The following is a 21,022-nucleotide window of genomic DNA, read 5'->3' as shown; positions in this document are numbered from 1 at the left end:
TTATAGATAGATACTCGGCATTAGACCCACATGAGCTATCCTGGCAATGATGAACAGCAATTTACATTTGACTTAGTTCATTGTTGGCCACATATCACACTCTGGTTGATCCATACTACTATCCTATCAGGTTTGGTTACAATCGGTACAGGCATAACTGAGATATGACAATACATTACCCATGATAGTGTGGAAAGACAGATACACACAGAGACAGACAGACAGAGCTGGTCATTCTCGTACTTCGCTAACCCCCTATGGAACCGAGGTATGAATGGATTCTTTGCCTGAAGATCTGTCTCCATCTTATTAACCCTCCAATAGAAAGGGCCCCCACGTGAGGTGTGCAGGAGGCCCCCCACATACCCAGTGGAGGCTCTGCCTGCGACATGTCCACGAGAGACATGCACTGAATGGTCGGCGAGCTGCCGGACCACACCCACATCTGTCGCGCGAATCCACCCACCATAACACAGATTTTGGGTATTCGGGGTCTTTTGTGTCTACGGGGTCTTTTGTGTCTACGGGGTCTTTTGTCTCTACGGGGTCTTTTGCGTCTACGGGGTCTTTTGCGTCTATGGGGTCTTTTGCGTCTACGGGGTCTTTTGTGTCTGCGGGGTCTTTTGTGTCTACGGGGTCTTTTGTGCCTACGGGGTCTTTTGTGCCTACGGGGTCTTTTGTGCCTACGGGGTCTTTTGTGCCTACGGGGTCTTTTATGTCTAAGGGGTGTTACAGTTTGTGACCTTTTTCTTCTTCCTTCCCCCACACCCCCCTGTGATTTAGACCAAGTGGTTCGGTCCATGTGTATGAGGCCGATGATTGGCTGTGGGGCGGGGGAGTGCCCAGGAATGGTGATTCAGAGGAGTGAGTGGCCATTTTGGAGGAGGGCTCATGGCAGAGTGCTTTTTTGGGTGGGGGGCGTTGTTGAGTGTCCAGCTGCAATCTCTCCACCTGAAGGGTGACGTTGATCGAACTCTGGCTGCCTACCACTGGGACCTGCCTTGGGGCCTACTCATGGACTTGCCTACTCCTACCCTCTTGTGCTGGGCCTGCCTTGGGGCCTACTATTGGGCCTGCCCTGGAGCCTACTGTTGGGCCTGCCCTGGAGCCTACTGTTGGGCCTGCCTTGGGGCCTACTGTTGGGCCTGCCCTGGAGCCTACTGTTGGGCCTGCCCTGGAGCCTACTGTTGGGCCTGCCTTGGGGCCTACTCGTGGACTTGCCTACTCCTACCCTCTCGTGCTGGGCCTGCCTTGGGGCCTACTGGTGGGCCTGCCGTGTGGCCTACTACTGGGCCTGCCCTGGGGCCTACTCTTGGACCTGCCTACTCTTGGACCTGCCTACTCTTGGACCTGCCTACTCTTGCACCTGCCTACTCTTGGACCGGCCTACTCTTGGACCGGCCTACTCTTGGACCGGCCTACTCTTGGACCGGCCTACTCTTGGACCGGCCTACTCTTGGACCGGCCTACTCTTGGACCGGCCTACTCTTGGACCGGCCTACCCTTGGACCGGCCTACCCTTGGACCGGCCTACCCTTGGACCGGCCTACTCAGGTTTTTCCCTCTTTTCTCCCTTCTTGGTTTTATGTGTAGGAAGAGATTTTCATGTGATAATCCTCAAATAAAGACAGTGTGATTGAAGGCTTGGTTTGGTGTGCTTCAGGCCGTAACAGGGGTATTTTGCGTCTACGGGGTCTTTTGCGTCTACGGGGTATTTTGCGTCTCCGGGGTCTTTTGCGTCTACGGGGTCCTGTGCGTCTAAGGGATGTTACGGTTTGTGACCTTTTTCTTCTTTCCTCCCCCACACCCCTCTGTGAGTGAGACCAAGTGGTTTGGTCCATGTGTATGAAGCCTATGATTGGCTGTGGGGCGGGGGAGTGGCCAGGAAGGTGTCAGAGGAGTGATTGGCCATTTTGGAGGAGGGCTTAAGGCAGAGTGCTTTTTCGGGTGGGTTGTAGAGTGTCCAGCTGCAATCTCCACCTGAAGGGTGACGTTGATCGAACTCTGGCTGCTCACCACTGGGACCTGCCTTGGGGCCTAATCATGGACTTGCCTACTCCTACCCTCTTGTGCTGGGCCTGCCTTGGGGCCTACTGTTGGGCGTGCCCTGGAGCCTACTGTTGGGCCTGCCTTGGGGCCTACTGTTGGGCCTGCCTTGGGGCCTACTGTTGGGCCTGCCCTGGAGCCTACTGTTGGGCCTGCCCTGGAGCCTACTGTTGGGCCTGCCTTGGGGCCTACTCGTGGACTTGCCTACTCCTACCCTCTCATGCTGGGCCTGCCTTGGGGCCTACTGGTGGGCCTGCCATGTGGCCTACTACTGGGCCTGCCCTGGGGCCTACTCTTGGACCTGCCTACTCTTGGACCTGCCTACTCTTGGACCTGCCTACTCTTGGACCGGCCTACTCTTGGACCGGCCTACTCTTGGACCGGCCTACTCTTGGACCGGCCTACTCTTGGACCGGCCTACTCTTGGACCGGCCTACTCAGGTTTTTCCCTCTTTTCTCCCTTCTTGGTTTTATGTGTAGGAAGAGATTTTCATGTGATAATCCTCAAATAAAGACAGTGTGATTGAAGGCTTGGTTTGGTGTGCTTCAGGCCGTAACAGGGGTCTTTTGCGTCGACGGGGTCTTTTGCATCGATGGGGTCTTTTGCGTCTACGGGGTCTTTTGCGTCTACGGGGGTCTTTTGCGTCTACGGGGTCTTTTGCGTCTACGGGGTATTTTGCGTCTCCGGGGTCTTTTGCGTCTACGGGGTCCTTTGCGTCTAAGGGATGTTACGGTTTGTGACCTTTTTCTTCTTTCTTCCCCCACACCCCTCTGTGAGTTAGACCAAGTGGTTTGGTCCATGTGTATGAAGCCTATGATTGGCTGTGGGGTGGGGGAGTGGCCAGGAAGGTGTCAGAGGAGTGATTGGCCATTTTGGAGGAGGGCTTAAGGCAGAGTGCTTTTTCGGGTGGGTTGTAGTGTCCAGCTGCAATCTCTCCACCTGAAGGGTGACGTTGATCGAACTCTGGCTGCTCACCACTGGGACCTGCCTTGGGGCCTAATCATGGACTTGCCTACTCCTACCCTCTCGTGCTGGGCCTGCCTTGGGGCCTAGTGCTGGGCCTGCCTTGGGGCCTAGTGTTGGGCCTGCCATGTGGCCTACTACTGGGCCTGCCCTGGGGCCTACTCTTGGACCTGCCTACTCGTGGACCTGCCTACTCTTGGACCGGCCTACTCTTGGACCGGCCTACTCTTGGACCGGCCTACTCTTGGACCGGCCTACTCTTGGACCGGCCTACTCTTGGACCGGCCTACTCTTGGACCGGCCTACTCTTGGACCGGCCTACTCTTGGACCGGCCTACCCTTGGACCGCCTACTCTTGGACCGCCTACTCTTGGACCGGCCTACTCTTGGACCGGCCTACTCAGGTTTTTCCCTCTTTTCTCCCTTCTTGGTTTTATGTGTAGGAAGAGATTTTCATGTGATAATCCTCAAATAAAGACAGTGTGATTGAAGGCTTGGTTTGGTGTGCTTCAGGCCGTAACAGGGGTATTTTGCGTCTCCGGGGTCTTTTGCGTCTACGGGGTATTTTGCGTCTCCGGGGTCTTTTGCGTCTACGGGGTCCTGTGCGTCTAAGGGATGTTACGGTTTGTGACCTTTTTCTTCTTTCCTCCCCCACACCCCTCTGTGAGTGAGACCAAGTGGTTTGGTCCATGTGTATGAAGCCTATGATTGGCTGTGGGGTGGGGGAGTGGCCAGGAAGGTGTCAGAGGAGTGATTGGCCATTTTGGAGGAGGGCTTAAGGCAGAGTGCTTTTTCGGGTGGGTTGTAGAGTGTCCAGCTGCAATCTCCACCTGAAGGGTGACGTTGATCGAACTCTGGCTGCTCACCACTGGGACCTGCCTTGGGGCCTAATCATGGACTTGCCTACTCCTACCCTCTTGTGCTGGGCCTGCCTTGGGGCCTACTGTTGGGCGTGCCCTGGAGCCTACTGTTGGGCCTGCCTTGGGGCCTACTGTTGGGCCTGCCCTGGAGCCTACTGTTGGGCCTGCCCTGGAGCCTACTGTTGGGCCTGCCTTGGGGCCTACTCGTGGACTTGCCTACTCCTACCCTCTCATGCTGGGCCTGCCTTGGGGCCTACTGGTGGGCCTGCCATGTGGCCTACTACTGGGCCTGCCCTGGGGCCTACTCTTGGACCTGCCTACTCTTGGACCTGCCTACTCTTGGACCTGCCTACTCTTGGACCTGCCTACTCTTGGACCTGCCTACTCTTGGACCTGCCTACTCTTGGACCTGCCTACTCTTGGACCTGCCTACTCTTGGACCGGCCTACTCTTGGACCGGCCTACTCTTGGACCGGCCTACTCTTGGACCGGCCTACTCTTGGACCGGCCTACTCTTGGACCGGCCTACTCAGGTTTTTCCCTCTTTTCTCCCTTCTTGGTTTTATGTGTAGGAAGAGATTTTCATGTGATAATCCTCAAATAAAGACAGTGTGATTGAAGGCTTGGTTTGGTGTGCTTCAGGCCGTAACAGGGGTCTTTTGCGTCGACGGGGTCTTTTGCATCGATGGGGTCTTTTGCGTCTACGGGGTCTTTTGCGTCTACGGGGTCTTTTGCGTCTACGGGGTCTTTTGCGTCTACGGGGTATTTTGCGTCTCCGGGGTCTTTTGCGTCTACGGGGTCCTTTGCGTCTAAGGGATGTTACGGTTTGTGACCTTTTTCTTCTTTCTTCCCCCACACCCCTCTGTGAGTTAGACCAAGTGGTTTGGTCCATGTGTATGAAGCCTATGATTGGCTGTGGGGTGGGGGAGTGGCCAGGAAGGTGTCAGAGGAGTGATTGGCCATTTTGGAGGAAGGCTTAAGGCAGAGTGCTTTTTCGGGTGGGTTGTAGAGTGTCCAGCTGCAATCTCTCCACCTGAAGGGTGACGTTGATCGAACTCTGGCTGCTCACCACTGGGACCTGCCTTGGGGCCTAATCATGGACTTGCCTACTCCTACCCTCTCGTGCTGGGCCTGCCTTGGGGCCTAGTGTTGGGCCTGCCATGTGGCCTACTACTGGGCCTGCCCTGGGGCCTACTCTTGGACCGGCCTACTCTTGGACCGGCCTACTCTTAGACCGGCCTACTCTTGGACCGGCCTACTCTTGGACCGGCCTACTCTTGGACCGGCCTACTCTTGGACCGGCCTACTCTTGGACCAGCCTACTCTTGGACCGGCCAACTCTTGGACCGGCCTATTCAGGTTTTTCCCTCTTTTCTCCCTTCTTGGTATTATGTGTAGGAAGAGATTTTCATGTGATAATCCTCAAATAAAGACAGTGTGATTGAAGGCTTGGTTTGGTGTGCTTCAGGCCGTAACAGGGGTCTTTTGCGTCTACGGGGTCTTTTGCGTCTACGGGGTCTTTTGCGTCTACGGGGTCTTTTGCGTCTACGGGGTCTTTTGCGTCTACGGGGTCTTTTGCGTCTACGGGGTCTTTTGCGTCTACGGGGTCTTTTGCGTCTACGGGGTCTTTTGCGTCTCCGGGGTCTTTTGCGTCTAAGGGATGTTACGGTTTGTGACCTTTTTCTTCTTTCCTCCCCCACACCCCTCTGTGAGTTAGACCAAGTGGTTTGGTCCATGTGTATGAAGCCTATGATTGGCTGTGGGGTGGGGGAGTGGCCAGGAAGGTGTCAGAGGAGTGATTGGCCATTTTGGAGGAGGGCTTAAGGCAGAGTGCTTTTTCGGGTGGGTTGTAGAGTGTCCAGCTGCAATCTCTCCACCTGAAGGGTGACGTTGATCGAACTCTGGCTGCTCACCACTGGGACCTGCCTTGGGGCCTAATCATGGACTTGCCTACTCCTACCCTCTCGTGCTGGGCCTGCCTTGGGGCCTAGTGCTGGGCCTGCCTTGGGGCCTAGTGTTGGGCCTGCCATGTGGCCTACTACTGGGCCTGCCCTGGGGCCTACTCTTGGACCTGCCTACTCGTGGACCTGCCTACTCTTGGACCTGCCTACTCTTGGACCGGCCTACTCTTGGACCGGCCTACTCTTGGACCGGCCTACTCTTGGACCGGCCTACTCTTGGACCGGCCTACTCTTGGACCGGCCTACTCTTGGACCGGCCTACTCTTGGACCGGCCTACTCTTGGACCGGCCTACTCTTGGACCGGCCTATTCAGGTTTTTCCCTCTTTTCTCCCTTCTTGGTATTATGTGTAGGAAGAGATTTTCATGTGATAATCCTCAAATAAAGACAGTGTGATTGAAGGCTTGGTTTGGTGTGCTTCAGGCCGTAACAGGGGTCTTTTGCGTCTGTGGGGTCTTTTCCGTCGACGGGATCTTTTGCGTCTACGGGGTCTTTTGCATCTACGGGGTCTTTTGCGTCTTTTTTTTTTTTTTTTTTTTTTTTGTATACTGAATTGAGGCTCGTGAAAGAGCTAACATTTACTTCACAAACAAATCGACCAGACAAACAAGATACACAAAAAGAGGGAGCGGAAGACAAGATAGGGAGAAAAGGGGAAGCACACAAACACAACATCCGAGAGCAGGGAGATGTGTGGAAGGGAGAGGGCCCGGGGGGAGGAGGCATGGGAAGGGGGGGGGGGGGGGGATGGAGAAGTATAAAGCACAAGGACACCAAGGACTTCCAGGACAGAAGTTGGTATTTCAAAAAGTGGAATTGGGGTGAAATTAGCGGGGGTAGAAAGGATCAAGGTTTTGGATGGGGGAAGATAAGAGATGGTGGTGAACAGCTGTTTTAAAGACTTGGAGGGTGGAGTGGGATTGAAGAGAGTGAGGGAGTTTGTTCCAGAGGCGGGAGAAAAGAGGAGTGAAGGTGAGCAGAGAGTCTTGATTTTGGCAGTTTAACCAAAAGAGGGTTGCAGGCAGATCTTGTGCGACCTGTAGGAATATTTGCGGGACAGAGCCCAGAGAGAGCTGGGGGGGCAAGGCCAGAGAGGAGTCGGTAGAAGACGGAAAGACCACCAACCTGCCTGCGGTGAGTGAGTGAGAGGCCCTTGGAGTTAGCTTCATCGCGGGTGATTCCAATGATTCTGAATGCTTTGGTTTCAACAGTGTGAAGGCGAGCTAGGTGTGAGGCAGGAGCACCAGCCCAGAGGGGAGAGCAGTATTCCATTGAGCTGCGGATGAAAGCCTTGTATGTGGTGAGGAGCTCAGGTGTGCCAAGGAAGGACTTCGCACGATGGAGGATGCCCAGTCGGCGACTGGCTTTGGAGGCCAGATTTGAAATGTGGTTTTTCCAGGAAAGATCATGGCAGATAGTGAGACCCAAAAGCTTGAGTGACAGAACTTCTTGGAGAGGATTATTCAGAAAGTGGATGGGAGGGTTGTCCAGTCGGTCTTTTCGGAGAGACATCGTAAGAGTGTGAGATTTGTCAGGATTGAAAGACATGTTCCACTTGTTTGCCCAGTCTGTGATTTTGTCAAGGTCTGCAGAGAGTGAGGAGGCTCCAGACTGCCGATCTGAGGGATGAAGAATGGAGTGACAGAGAGTAGAGTCGTCAACAAAGAGATAGAGAGGATTTTCAAGAGAGTCAGAGAGATCATTGATGAAGACCAGAAAAAGCACAGGGCCCAGAACACTGCCTTGGGGAACTCCAGCCTGAACAGGAAGAGGAGATGAGAGAAACCCATTCAGGGCCACACGTTGACTACGACGAGAGAGGAAGTCCGCCAGCCATGCGTGGAGATTTCCATGGATACCAAAAGAGGAGAGTTTGGTGAGCAGAGCGGGGTGCCAGACCGTATCGAAGGCACGTGATATGTCAAGGGAGACTGCTCTAATTTCCTGTTTGGCATTGAGGACCTCCATCCATTGTTGAGAAAGCAGAAGCAGCATGTCCAGAGTGGAGTGTCCAGGTCTGAAACCAAATTGATGATCAGAGATCAAGCCATTGGAGAAGAGGAAAGATTTCATATCTGAAGCAATGATGGAATCCATGACTTTGCTGATAATTGGAAAAGGCTGATTGGTCTGTAGTTGCTGGGATCTGTTTTTGCCCCTTTTTTGTGCAAAGTGGTGATGTGGGCAGATTTCCAAGCAGATGGAAGATGACCTTGAGCAAAAGAGAGGGTGAAGAGAACAGAGAGAGGGAGTGAAAGAGCGGAAGAACATGATTTTAGGACCCGTGGGCTGATGCCGTCAGGTCCAGTTGCAGAATCAGAGTCGAGGGTTGACAGAAACTTTTCCACCTTGTCAGGAGGAAAGGACACAGAGTCCAGGAGCAGCTGGGTACGACTGGGTACGGTGGGTACAGAGAGGGATGGGTTTGGGACACAAGATTTAGAGGCAAACACAGAGTTGAGGCATTCAGCTTTTTCACGTGCGGAGTCAGCCATGTGGCCATTTAAGGTGAGGGAGGGGATGGAGGGGGAACAAACACCAGAAACAGATTTTACCAGACGCCACCAGGATTTGGAAGAGGGAGACAGATAAGAGTTCGGTCCTGAGGACGGAGAGATATTGTTTCCTGGCTCTCCTGAGGGTGGACACACACTTGTTTCGGGCTTTGTGAAAGGACATGAGATTTCCTTCCGTTGGATTTGATTTCCAGGAGACGAAAGCAAGTTGTTTCTGGGCAATAGCCTCACCACAAGATTCCGTGTCTACGGGGTCTTTTGCGTCTACGGGGTCTTTTGGGTCTACGGGGTCTTTTGCGTCTCCGGGGTATTTTGCGTCTCTGGGGTATTTTGCGTCTACGGGGTATTTTGCGTCTACGGGGTCTTTTGCGTCTACGGGGTCCTTTGCGTCTAAGGGATGTTACGGTTTGTGACCTTTTTCTTCTTTCTTCCCCCACACCCCTCTGTGAGTTAGACCAAGTGGTTTGGTCCATGTGTATGAAGCCTATGATTGGCTGTGGGGTGGGGGAGTGGCCAGGAAGGTGTCAGAGGAGTGATTGGCTTTTTGGAGGAGGGCTTAAGGCAGAGTGCTTTTTCGGGTGGGTTGTAGAGTTTCCAGCTGCAATCTCTCCACCTGAAGGGTGACGTTGATCGAACTGTGGCTGCCCACCACTGGGACCTGCCTTGGGGCCTAATCATGGACTTGCCTACTCCTACCCTCTCGTGCTGGGCCTGCCTTGGGGCCTAGTGTTGGGCCTGCCATGTGGCCTACTACTGGGCCTGCCCTGGGGCCTACTCTTGGACCTGCCTACTCGTGGACCTGCCTACTCGTGGACCTGCCTACTCGTGGACCTGCCTACTCTTGGACCGGCCTACTCTTGGACCGGCCTACTCTTGGACCGGCCTACTCTTGGACCGGCCTACTCTTGGACCGGCCTACTCTTGGACCGGCCTACTCTTGGACCGGCCTACTCTTGGACCGGCCTACTCTTGGACCGGCCTACTCTTGGACCGGCCTACTCTTGGACCGGCCTACTCTTGGACCGGCCTACTCTTGGACCGGCCTACTCTTGGACCGGCCTACTCTTGGACCGGCCTACTCTTGGACCGGCCTATTCAGGTTTTTCCCTCTTTTCTCCCTTCTTGGTTTTTTGTGTCAGAAGAGATTTTCATGTGATAATCCATAAATAAAGACAGTGTGATTGAAGGCTTGGTTTGGTGTGCTTCAGGCCGTAACGGGGGTCTTTTGCATCTACGGGGTCTTTTGCGTCTACGGGGTCTTTTGCGTCTTTGGGGTCTTTTGCGTCTTTGGGGTCTTTTGCGTCTTTGGGGTCTTTTGCGTCTTTGGGGTCTTTTGTGTCTTTGGGGTCTTTTGCGTCTACGGGGTATTTTGCGTCTACGGGGTATTTTGCGTCTACGGGGTATTTTGCGTCTACGGGGTATTTTGTGTCTACGGGGTATTTTGCGTCTATGGGGTCTTTTGCGTCTATGGTGTCTTTTGTGCCTACGGGGTCTTTTGCGTCTACGGGGTATTTTGTGTCTCCGGGGTCTTGAAGAATCCCTAATCTTACGACAAAGAAAAACTCCTCCTTTGGTTCTCACACAATGTTTATTAAACTGTAGAGGGTCGTTACATGAGCGTACCAATTCAAGATATTGGCTAACTAATGAACTGACTAATATTTAACTCGGCATCGTTCTGCCGGTCGTAGCAAAGTCTCCACCGTCTTCTTCTGTGCGCAGATCTCTCCTCCGTTCCTTGGTCAGCGCAGCATTCTCCTCGAAGTTCCTTTTTATCTAATAAAAGTTCCCCCCCTTTGTTGCACAAATCTCCTTATTCGGGCATGGAATTCCAGGCCTTGCACCGGGCCTTTGGCCCGGTCATTGAGACCTCTGGTTTCCCTCCTGAAGGGTTCCACAGCCCTTTCCTTGACAGTTATTATCTCAAATGGTAAAAGCATCTTTATCGTTCCCCACAGGTCATTCCCTTTTTGATCCATCCAAAACAGGAATTTTCCTCTCCAGGTTTCATTATACAGAGCCACACAGAAAACACATTTTGGAAAAGAAGTATATGAGAACAAATATATCAGTACATATATTCTGGTATTCTCCCACAATCCCTCATTTTTTCTTTTGTTGTTTATATTAATCATTAATCTAAACATCAACCTATTTAATATTCAAACCATAAATTTGGTAATCCTATTTTCCCATGCATAAGGCATACACCGTCATTCTGGAAGAATATGTTCACAAAACATTTCTCTTTCCATATTGATAATGCAATTAGCTTCATTTGCAGAAAGCATACAACACTTCACCTTTACCAAAACACAACAATTTCAGTTCATCATCTATCTATAATTCCAGTAATCTCTGTGTGTGTGTGTGTCTGTGTGTCTGTGTGTTTGTCTGTGACCGCTGTTTCTCGACAACCACGGGTCCGATATACTTGAAACTTGCCAGGTATATTGCTGGGGACCCGAGGATGTGCCTTTTCAAGGTTTCATATTAATCGGAGAAATAGTTACCGAGCTATGGCGATTTATTTACCAAACTCCGCAAGCCGTTCGCTTTGGCTTTGCGAATGGACCAAACCATTTCATGTAAATAGAGGGGGGGGATTGTCACCGTACTCGCAAGCCGTTCGCTTTGGCTTTGCGAATGGACCAAACCATTTCATGTAAATAGAGGGGGGGGATTGTCACCGTACTCGCAAGCCGTTCGCTTTGGCTTTGCGAATGGACCAAACCATTTCATGTAAATAGAGGGGGGGGATATAATTTTAGATATATATATATAGTACGGGCATGCCCTAGTTTAAAATAATAAAGCATTTTTGTTGAAAAGAAGGGGCTGATAACTCGTGTTTGAAATTCAAGTATGAAACATTATCTTCTGATGTCTTCATGGCACCTACACTATTTTGCGTCGGATTTTATGCTGTTGTAATAGCTGGGCGGAGTCACAAACTGACCCTGCTCTGCATGTAACATTCTTGCCACTCTTGCTGTGAGCCATAGTAGATTTGAACAAGGCCTTCATCCAATTGTCGTCGACTTGCCTCCTCACTCATCATGAGTATGGAGCAAGTGTTGATGTGATATTGGTTGACCAGCAAGATGTGGAACAGGGATGCCAAATGCATCTGCAACGATGTTGGGACCATGGCGTTCAAGTTGTCCATGGTCCATACCAGGAGCAACCAGCAGAATCGTGCACAGCTGTTATGAAGGAAAAAGCACAGCCGTTCGCTTGCAGCTCCATGCTGGCTCCCCGGAAGTTGGTGAAGTAATAACACACGTCACCGCATCCCGTGGAAGTTGCAGGTAAAATGTCGCCGTCCTACAATTGCTGACGTGATGAATGTTCGAGGCATTCAAACAAAAGTAGGTGATCGCCCTTCTTTCATATGTTGCAGTGTGATACAGGCCAATGGTCACATAAATCTCCCTTGGTGAAGGTAAACATCCATCTCCAATCTTACAAAGGAGTATGTCTTCACCATTCTTTGAGGAGGAGGTGGTATGCCAAAATTAACTTCATTTTAGCCACAAATTTTCTTTTTCGAACTTCTTTCCAGATGTCATTATCACTCCATTTGTGACCTGGTCTTTCCTTTACTCAGCCACATTTATATCTGCTCGCCACACAGATTGAATCAGATGGGGTACATTGTAACATGAAATCACTATATTTTAACTAATCATGTATATCTTATAACAGCTTCACACGAACAATATTCAAATCAGGGATGTGTTTTATACTACTAAACTAAGCATAACATCCACAATTGCTTTCAGGTTAATATAATTCAAAAATTAAACTCTTGCAGGTATTTTAACACTACTCAAAGAAAATAAATGCATTATTAATGAGTGTATATAATTAAAATCACAAACAACAATATCTAATTCCCACCAAATCTTGCAAACAGCAAACTATGCATAATGTATTATTATCATAGTCCTCCTCAATTTTTTCTTTAACAGTGTAACTTATGGTGATATGAGTTCACTAACTTGTAAAACGGACACAATTCGCAATGGTTTGTTATGCCTTATCTTAACTCTACTGTATTCATTTGCAACATTACTTGATTCAATCTTTTAATCTCAACATTCATGTCGCCATAAAAGTCTTCCTCTTGTGGTTCCACATGTATTTCCTCATTTGTTGCTTCATTTATTTCTTCACGTGGTGCTTCATGCACTATCATAGTGTTATTTGTTATCTTATTCAAACCCACCGTCACTAAGGCTTTTAAGCAAGCCACCACTAAAACTATTGCCAATATAACTACTGTTCCAACAAACAAGTATTGGAGCATCTTAGCTGCCACTCCTCCGAATGTGTTTTCCAACCATGCAAAAGCACCCCCTTTCACATAATCGTGATATCTTGCTCCCTCTTGTCTTATTGTATCGGCTATGTTATAAACGTCTCCTGAATTATCAGGTATGTATGTACAACAATCTGTACCAATCACTGCGCATGTACCTCCTTTTTCCGCTAACAGCATATCTAATGCCATACGATTTTGTAATGCCATGGTTCTTGTTGCTGCCAGCTCACTTGTAAGTTGTGTCAATCCACTAGCTGTTTTATTTGCCAATGTTTCTATAGCCAATGCCATTTGCCATAGCTCATGGCCTGCCTTCCAGGTTCCATAAAATGGAAATACTACCATTCCAACCCGTTCTCCCATACTAACTGTTCGTTTTTGCTTAGAATGCAGGATACGCATTGGTGACTTCGTTAACAAGCGCATGTGTGGAAGTACAAACCCAAGAAAACATGATCCTGACCATGTCAGTGGGAGATACGCATACGCCTTGTGTCCACATATAAAATATGTATTATTATAGGTCCATGTAGTATCTGTTGTCCAAGTTCCTTCCCAATACAAAGATATTGTTACAGACGCGGTTGTGGATGTTGGTTTACCGAGCGGTTTGGTATGACCGCGTCTGCACAGTTTACCCGATTATACTCGAACGTTGGCCGAGTCGCGCTACGCTAAATCAATTGAGGAAAGGACACAACGGCTGGGTTAAAATGACACGACACCAGGGGTACAGTTCTCAAGACCTCCGGAGGAGGTTATAATATTTCGGAACGTTGAGATTACAGGGATGAGAGGTACAGCATAGGAAGGTAGGCACTTAATCACGGTCTTATAGTAACCCTGACAGACCACAGATAAACAGGACAAGACTGACTCACACGGGGATTGATGGCAAGGAAGGGCAGGTAGTCGAGGCTCAAGGTGCACCTTGGCTCAGGGGCAGAATCGACCCGGTCCGGTCCAGAGATGCGGGAGGTCTCTCCGCGCTCGGAGGTGGCGACTTCTCTTTTCAAGCTCGGGCGCATCTGACGTCACGTCCGGTAAGCCGCTACGCATATCCAGCGGGGAGTGACACGCCCTCGGCTCGTTAGCTCCGCCCCAGATGGAATCGGCCCGCCGCTTCTTATTGGGTGCGGGGGGGTTACCGGGCTCCGCCCTTGACGAGGAGCTGACAGCCAGCCCCTTCGTGGTAACCCCGTAACCTGGAGGTAACCTGGAGCACATGGGCAATGGCGGCTAACCGAGCCGGAGTGAGGACGCACACTCCCCGCGCGCTGTTGTTGTAGTTGTTGTTGTGGTTTCATGAGGAAGATGGGAGGAGGTATGGGGAGGTCCTAAACTCACTACTGGTGCCATACAATCACATTCTGGTGCAACGAAGAGTCAGAATTAATGGAAACGAGTCCTTAACTGACATAGACTAAGAATAACTAGCAAGATGTCCGAAAGTTGTCTACGTGAGATGCGGTGGACCTGGGCACGACATTTAATGGGGGAAAAAGGGGAAGGTCGGTTCTACAGAGTGTTGTTTACAGACAATGGGACTAGGGAATGGGGGATTGGGGATAGTTGGGGAGTATTGGGGAAATAGGGGAATATTTACAAGCGGATATGGAGGCCAAATCCCATATCCGCAACATTGCAGCCTTCTCTACCCTCGGGGCGTCCCGACCCGATAAATTTTTACCTATTTTAGTGTGGCACTCAGATGTAGTTCCCTCTACTATTAACTCTACCCTGAGTGCGACAGTTTTACAGATATTCACAAATGAGTAAATATGTCCCCCTGCGACGTTGCACCCTTCTCCTCACAGAAACACACCCACAGGATAACCGAATCGCGGAAAGAATTCGCAAACTAAACATACAGCCGGTAGGGAGCTTATTTACAATACTACACTGATATTTACACTACGATCCAGGACCTGTTTTTGGAGGAACACATGCAGATGTTATGCATAGAGAGAGCACGCATGCCAGCATCGATACACCAACCCACGAGTGCTCTGTGGCCTTACGGCCTTTAATAATGTGCAGAGCACCCCATCCAAGCACCAAAAGCACCACCCCCTACATACAGTCAGCACCATCCGGTGCAGTCACCATTGTTCATTAAAATAAAAACAACAACCCCTAACCCTGCAGGTGTCTCTTGCTCTTCGTGTGGTGCACTTGGCCTTCTTGCTTCTTTAAAAATAAAGAAAGGCGCCAACCGCGTCCATTTCCTATTTGTGGCCGTCAGGGGGGCCAACTATAAGTGGTTCACCTGTATGGCATAGGTGCCACGTTGACCCAGAGGTCCATCAACGGGTGGTGCATGCCCGCAAAAGAACTGCGGTCCATTGTGGGCGGCCACCAACATTGCGGTCCATATGGTGTATCAATCCCGGCAGCAAGCAGCGAAAGTGCAGGCCCACAACTGCGGAGCCAGCACCTCTCCCTCCTCTCTCTCTGCCCCAAAGCCAGATCCTCGGAGGTGGGAGACAAAAGAAAAGACAAGTGAGTAAGGTGGTAAGGGCGCAAAAGTGCACGCAATGTAAGGTAATGCACACTGGGGGCACATGGGAACCAGGTGAGACAGATACGTTCCTACCGTACGCCCCCCCCCCACCAGGTAACCTACATGGCCCCTCCCTTACCCCTTACTGTATCCACAAAACACAACACTACCCATAAACATCTATTTTACAAATCAACAAACGTCCCTACTGTCTTCCCCGTTCCTCCCATAAACCAAATTCGTCCTCTCTCCCTCCTAACCAATCAATTTTGCCATTTCCAACTCTCATCAAAATTTGCCATCTCTAACTCAACATCATAATTTGCCATCACCAATTCATCATCAGTCCCTCCTAAGGAGGGAGAGATGGAATCACCCCAATGTCTCATCCACGTCGTGATGCGTCTCACAAATCCAACAGCAATTCTTATTTCCTGCAACACAGAACAAAGAAAACACAGGTGTGGAGTCATCATCACCACAGGCAAGTGGCTGCGTATGGTGCGACAGGTTCATCAATCCTAACTATTTCCTAAATGACTTTAACAACTTTACATTACCCGGGGTCTTTCTCCTGCCAAACCATTGGCCCTCTTACACTATGGGTTCTAAAAACCAATTCCCATTGCCCAAACTGTGGTGCTTTTCAATTTGGGGTCTCACTCCCCCGATTCATCTCCCGGTGCCCTCGCACAATTTCTGGGCCGCGACGTGTAACTCTCCCAGCAGGTCTACCCACCTGCACACCTCCACCACTGCAGTTGCCTCCGAGCTTACCTGCTCCTTACCCTAACCTAAATACCTGGGGAAGGCCCTCTGGCGCTCTCCCCACTCAGTGCCCTCTCTGGCACTGGGCTACCCGGGTCCGTCCTCCGGATCCTCGGGCCCCATCCACAACTACCGGCTCCCAGAGCCCACCTGCGGCCTCACCTGGCCGACATCCTCACAGTGGTGGAGTGCCCAACCAACTACACACACTAACAGGCTACACGCCCAGCCATTTCCACAACACTAATGCACCCATCCACAATACCATTCTGCAACCGCACCACAAATGCCAATATCCAACCACAATTTACCTATACCCTCTACCTAACACTTACACTACCCGCCCCGGGTACTCGTGAAAGGGGTCCACTCTTCCCCCATCCACACCTTCGCACCATGCACACCACTCCGTACCACTTACTCCAACTCTCTCCACACCACTCATTCCAATCCTCCATGTATTCCACACACCTGCACTTGCACACCTGTGCTCTCACACCTGGTGCCACCTGCACCCTTCTCTCCCCAAGCGCATTCGCGCTGATCCACAACACTCACTACTCACACACTGCTCCACACACCTGTCCAGCTCTCACACAGCATCATCTCATCTAACTACTCCCCTCTGAAACTTGCGCTTCCCAGTCGTCCCTTTAAACTATTGCACTCCCACGTCATTATAATCCACACTAATCTACCTGCGTCCCCACTACCGGTATCAGTCACTAACTAACCTTAACGTTACCTACTGTCATCTTCGCTAGATCCCTACAATATAACCTAACCCACCCGGGCTAGTTTTCACTGCCATACACCCCATAAGCTATTGCTCCTTTGCCCCACTATGGGAAGGGTGGCAGAGTTGCCACCCTTACCCACCGGGCCCATCGCTCACTACCAATTTTGCACATCAAATTTCCACAAATCAAAAATTTGCCAATCACTACCCATCATCTGCCAATCATTACTGCCAATCCTTTGCCAATCATCAAATTTTGTTTTTCTCTAATTTTGGGTCCAAAACACTAACCTCATCACACAGTCTACTCACTAATGCCTCTCGGTGCGCCAATTCCTATCCAAAGCCCGGCTTCGTAAAGCCAAGCAATGAATGCGGGTTGTTTGGTGCCAGCGGCTGGATACGTCCCGCATTCGGTGCAGGGAAGGAGGTTTACCCGGGCCGAGATCCCACGCACCATCTCGGCACGGAGCCATCCAATGTCCGGATCTCGACCTGCCGGCACGTCTCAACAAAAAGTGGTCGCCATGACGACCCTTCCTATCGAGCTGCCCGCTCCGCCTGGTGGAGCACGGATGCGGCCGTTCCACGCGAGGCCCAGCACGCACCGAGGGCCCGATTCGGCTAAAAGTCGCTCTAACCTCTAACCCGGTTACCTTCGATGCCTCACCTGCATGCTTACACCCCGCAGCCCGTTCCTTGCTCACACATCCAGCCGGCTCCATGCTCCTCGTCGTACCTTTCCTTACACACCCAGGTACTCTCATTCCACTCACAGACTTGGTCACACACCTGACCACCGAACACCTTGGCACACATTCGTCGGTCGCACACCTCACCAACACACCTCTTCGCGCCCCCTCCTCGGTCACCTCCTCTGTGACAATCACAGGTGTGCTCTCACTCGCACACCCAACCACGTGCCTCACTACCAATTCCAGCGTGCATTCCCACTCACGCTCTACCATTCCAGGTGTGCTTCCTTTCTCACCTGTCACAACCAACTCACGCTCCGTGTCACTCTTACTACTCTCACCTCCATTCTTGACAGCGCACTCACCCTTACTCCCGACAGCGCACTCTTTCCTCATGCACCTGTCCGTTACACACCTTCCCCACGCACACTCTCCCGTTACACCCTCTGTAACACTCACCACAGGTGGACACTCTTCCTTACTTTTGACAGCGCACTCTTTCCCCATGCACCTGTCCGTCACACACCTTTCTCGCGCACACTCTCCCGTCACACCCTCTGTAACACTTACCACACCGCGCTTCCATGTGCTCCCTCGCACACGCGCTACGACCGACTCACTCTCGCCAGCACCCTCACTCCTTGGCACGCACTTTTTCCTCACACACCCCAGAGTCGGACTTTCTTGCACACCTCCTTTTTCGCACACCAGACCTGTCGCACACTTCACCAACGGCCTCTCACGAACACCCGGGTCCATCTCGACCCCCAAGCTTCTTAAATCCCCTGGCGCATCATACGCACGACCATATTGGTCACCACTTACACCGGGTCCTCTTCCTCTTCGCTTCTCCTCCATCACCTGCGAATCCCTCATCCGGTTAATGAGCACATCATCACGATCCGAACACAGACTTTGGACCAATTCTTTTACTTCCTCTTTTATCTCTTTCTTATCCTCTCTCCGTCGCTTCTTAATTTCGCTCACCCCTTCTTCCACTTCTTCTAATTTCTGCTTCACCTCTTTTATTCCCCGGTACGTCTCCTCAAGTTCGTCCTCTAAGGCTACCTTGACCGTTTCCATGTGCGTCCTCACCTGCCGGTCCTTCGTCTCCATTACCTCTATCACTTCGTCCAACCTCGTGGTCAGTCCCTCACGTACCATCTGACATTCCCTCTTCGTCGCTATCAAGTCATCTTTTAGTTCTTTCTGTGTCGCCTTTAACCCTCCTAATACCGCAGTGTTCCTTTGAACCTGCTCCGTTAGTCCTTTTTGTCCCTCCGTCAGCTGTTCCACCTCCTGCGTCAGGTCCTCTATGCCCCCTTGTAACTTTACAGTCCCCTTTCTCACCTCCTTCTCCATGTGCTCCTTACAGTGCCTCACCTCCTCGCGCACTCCTCCGACCTCACTCACACCTCTTCTGATCTCCTCTCCCATCACTTGCATCTCCTGCCCAGATGCCACCCTCATCTGCTCCATTTCCTCCCTGTGAGCATCCAGTTTGGTTTCTACCCCCATTCTGACCCCCTCTATCTGCTGCCCCATTTGTTTAACTTCCCTTTCCGCTTGGTCCCTCATGTCCCTCAATTTGCCTTCCATACTGTTTTCTAACCCCTCTAACCCCTTTTTCATCCCTTCCATTTGATTCTCCTGAACGGCCATTCTGTTTTCTACCCCCATTAACCCCTCCTGTATTTCCCCTAATCTATTGTCTAATCCCTCTATTCTACTCCCTAACCCCCCGATCTGGGCCCCCATGTCATCCCTCAATTTCTCGCTATTGGACCCCATTTGGCCCTCCAATCGCTCACCCATTTGTTCCATAAGGGCCCTCATTTGCAGGAGGAAAAGGTTCGAATCCACCAGCGGCGCTACCACGGTCGCGGGCATGGTCGCCGTGGCCATGTGCGAGGCGCCATTTCGTGCGTCTGCTACCCTCACTGCTTCGCTCTCCTCATGTCCCTCAATTTGGTCCTGGATCGACCCTGCCTCACTCTCCTCTACCGGAACCCAGCCGTCTTGGTCTGCCATAGCGCGACTTTCAAAATTCGGGTTTTTATTTTCGTAAAACAAAATCAAATTTCGCCGTTATAATTTCGAGCGCGTGAAACGCGCTCCGGATCGAATTCCACTTCCCGACACCAAAATGTTACCCTAATGGTACAATTGGTGTTCCAAAATTTGGGCCTAACTGAATTTAGTCCCAGGTCCGAATCCAACTCCTCGACACCAAATGTTACAGACGCGGTTGTGGATGTTGGTTTACCGAGCGGTTTGGTATGACCGCGTCTGCACAGTTTACCTGATTATACTCGAACGTTGGCCGAGTCGCGCTACGCTAAATCAATTGAGGAAAGGACACAACGGCTGGGTTAAAATGACACGACACCAGGGGTACAGTTCTCAAGACCTCCGGAGGAGGTTATAATATTTCGGAACGTTGAGATTACAGGGATGAGAGGTACAGCATAGGAAGGTAGGCACTTAATCACGGTCTTATAGTAACCCTGACAGACCACAGATAAACAGGACAAGACTGACTCACACGGGGATTGATGGCAAGGAAGGGCAGGTAGTCGAGGCTCAAGGTGCACCTTGGCTCGGGGGCAGAATCGACCCGGTCCGGTCCAGAGATGCGGGAGGTCTCTCCGCGCTCGGAGGTGGCGACTTCTCTTTTCAAGCTCGGGCGCATCTGACGTCACGTCCGGTAAGCCGCTACGCATATCCAGCGGGGAGTGACACGCCCTCGGCTCGTTAGCTCCGCCCCAGATGGAATCGGCCCGCCGCTTCTTATTGGGTGCGGGGGGGTTACCGGGCTCCGCCCTTGACGAGGAGCTGACAGCCAGCCCCTTCGTGGTAACCCCGTAACCTGGAGGTAACCTGGAGCACATGGGCAATGGCGGCTAACCGAGCCGGAGTGAGGACGCACACTCCCCGCGCGCTGTTGTTGTAGTTGTTGTTGTTGTGGTTTCATGAGGAAGATGGGAGGAGGTATGGGGAGGTCCTAAACTCACTACTGGTGCCATACAATCACATTCTGGTGCAACGAAGAGTCAGAATTAATGGAAACGAGTCCTTAACTGACATAGACTAAGAATAACTAGCAAGATGTCCGAAAGTTGTCTACGTGAGATGCGGTGGACCTGGGCACGACATTTAATGGGGGAAAAAGGGGAAGGTCGGTTCTACAGAGTGTTGTTTACAGACAATGGGACTAGGGAATGGGGGATTGGGGATAGTTGGGGAGTATTGGGGAAATAGGGGAATATTTACAAGCGGATATGGAGGCCAAATCCCATATCCGCAACAATATCATCTTTAAGCTAGTGTCCCTTACTGGGACAAGCAATCTCATATAGCCCAACTCGTAACTATAATGGTGGCAGGTGAAGTTTCCCATAAACTTATTATTCTCTGTGGTTCGATGTCGGATGAAACATAGGAGCCCTTTCATTTGTTGTTGAATAGTTACGTAAGGGGGCATAACTTCATTGTCATATTTAGGCCTATAACTGTCTGCAAATTCTTCGCATGTGTATCCCCCTTTCTCCCAACCAACGTCCCCTAGCATCATCGCCATTGGCAAATCAGGTTTTGTTGCTCCCAACCTCTTTGGGAAGCGACTCCATAATTCATCCCAACC

The 21,022-nt window shown here is 51.1% G+C and overlaps 1 protein-coding gene across 5 annotated transcripts in view; it reads left to right on the top strand.

Annotated features, from left to right (window-relative positions):
- Positions 1-21,022, top strand: part of LOC137434149 (dehydrogenase/reductase SDR family member 4) — a 106,004-nt gene that overhangs the window by 5,147 nt on the left and 79,835 nt on the right. The window contains exon 1 of one of the 5 annotated variants that reach the window (XM_078785743.1): positions 12,606-13,140. The exons of the other annotated variants lie outside the window; for them this stretch is intronic. Coding sequence (XP_078641869.1) covers positions 13,127-13,140 — 14 coding nt within the window. The 5' untranslated portion in view covers positions 12,606-13,126. Of the gene's footprint in view, positions 1-12,605; positions 13,141-21,022 lie in introns of those variants that run through there. 5 annotated transcript variants of the gene reach the window in all.

Source organism: Myxine glutinosa, chromosome 10 (genome assembly GCF_964187855.1).
Source record: "Myxine glutinosa chromosome 10, kmMyxGlut1.1, whole genome shotgun sequence".
NCBI lineage: Eukaryota > Metazoa > Chordata > Myxini > Myxiniformes > Myxinidae > Myxine > Myxine glutinosa.
Note: the sequence above shows the minus strand (reverse complement) of the source record. Positions and strands in the feature narration are given on the sequence as shown.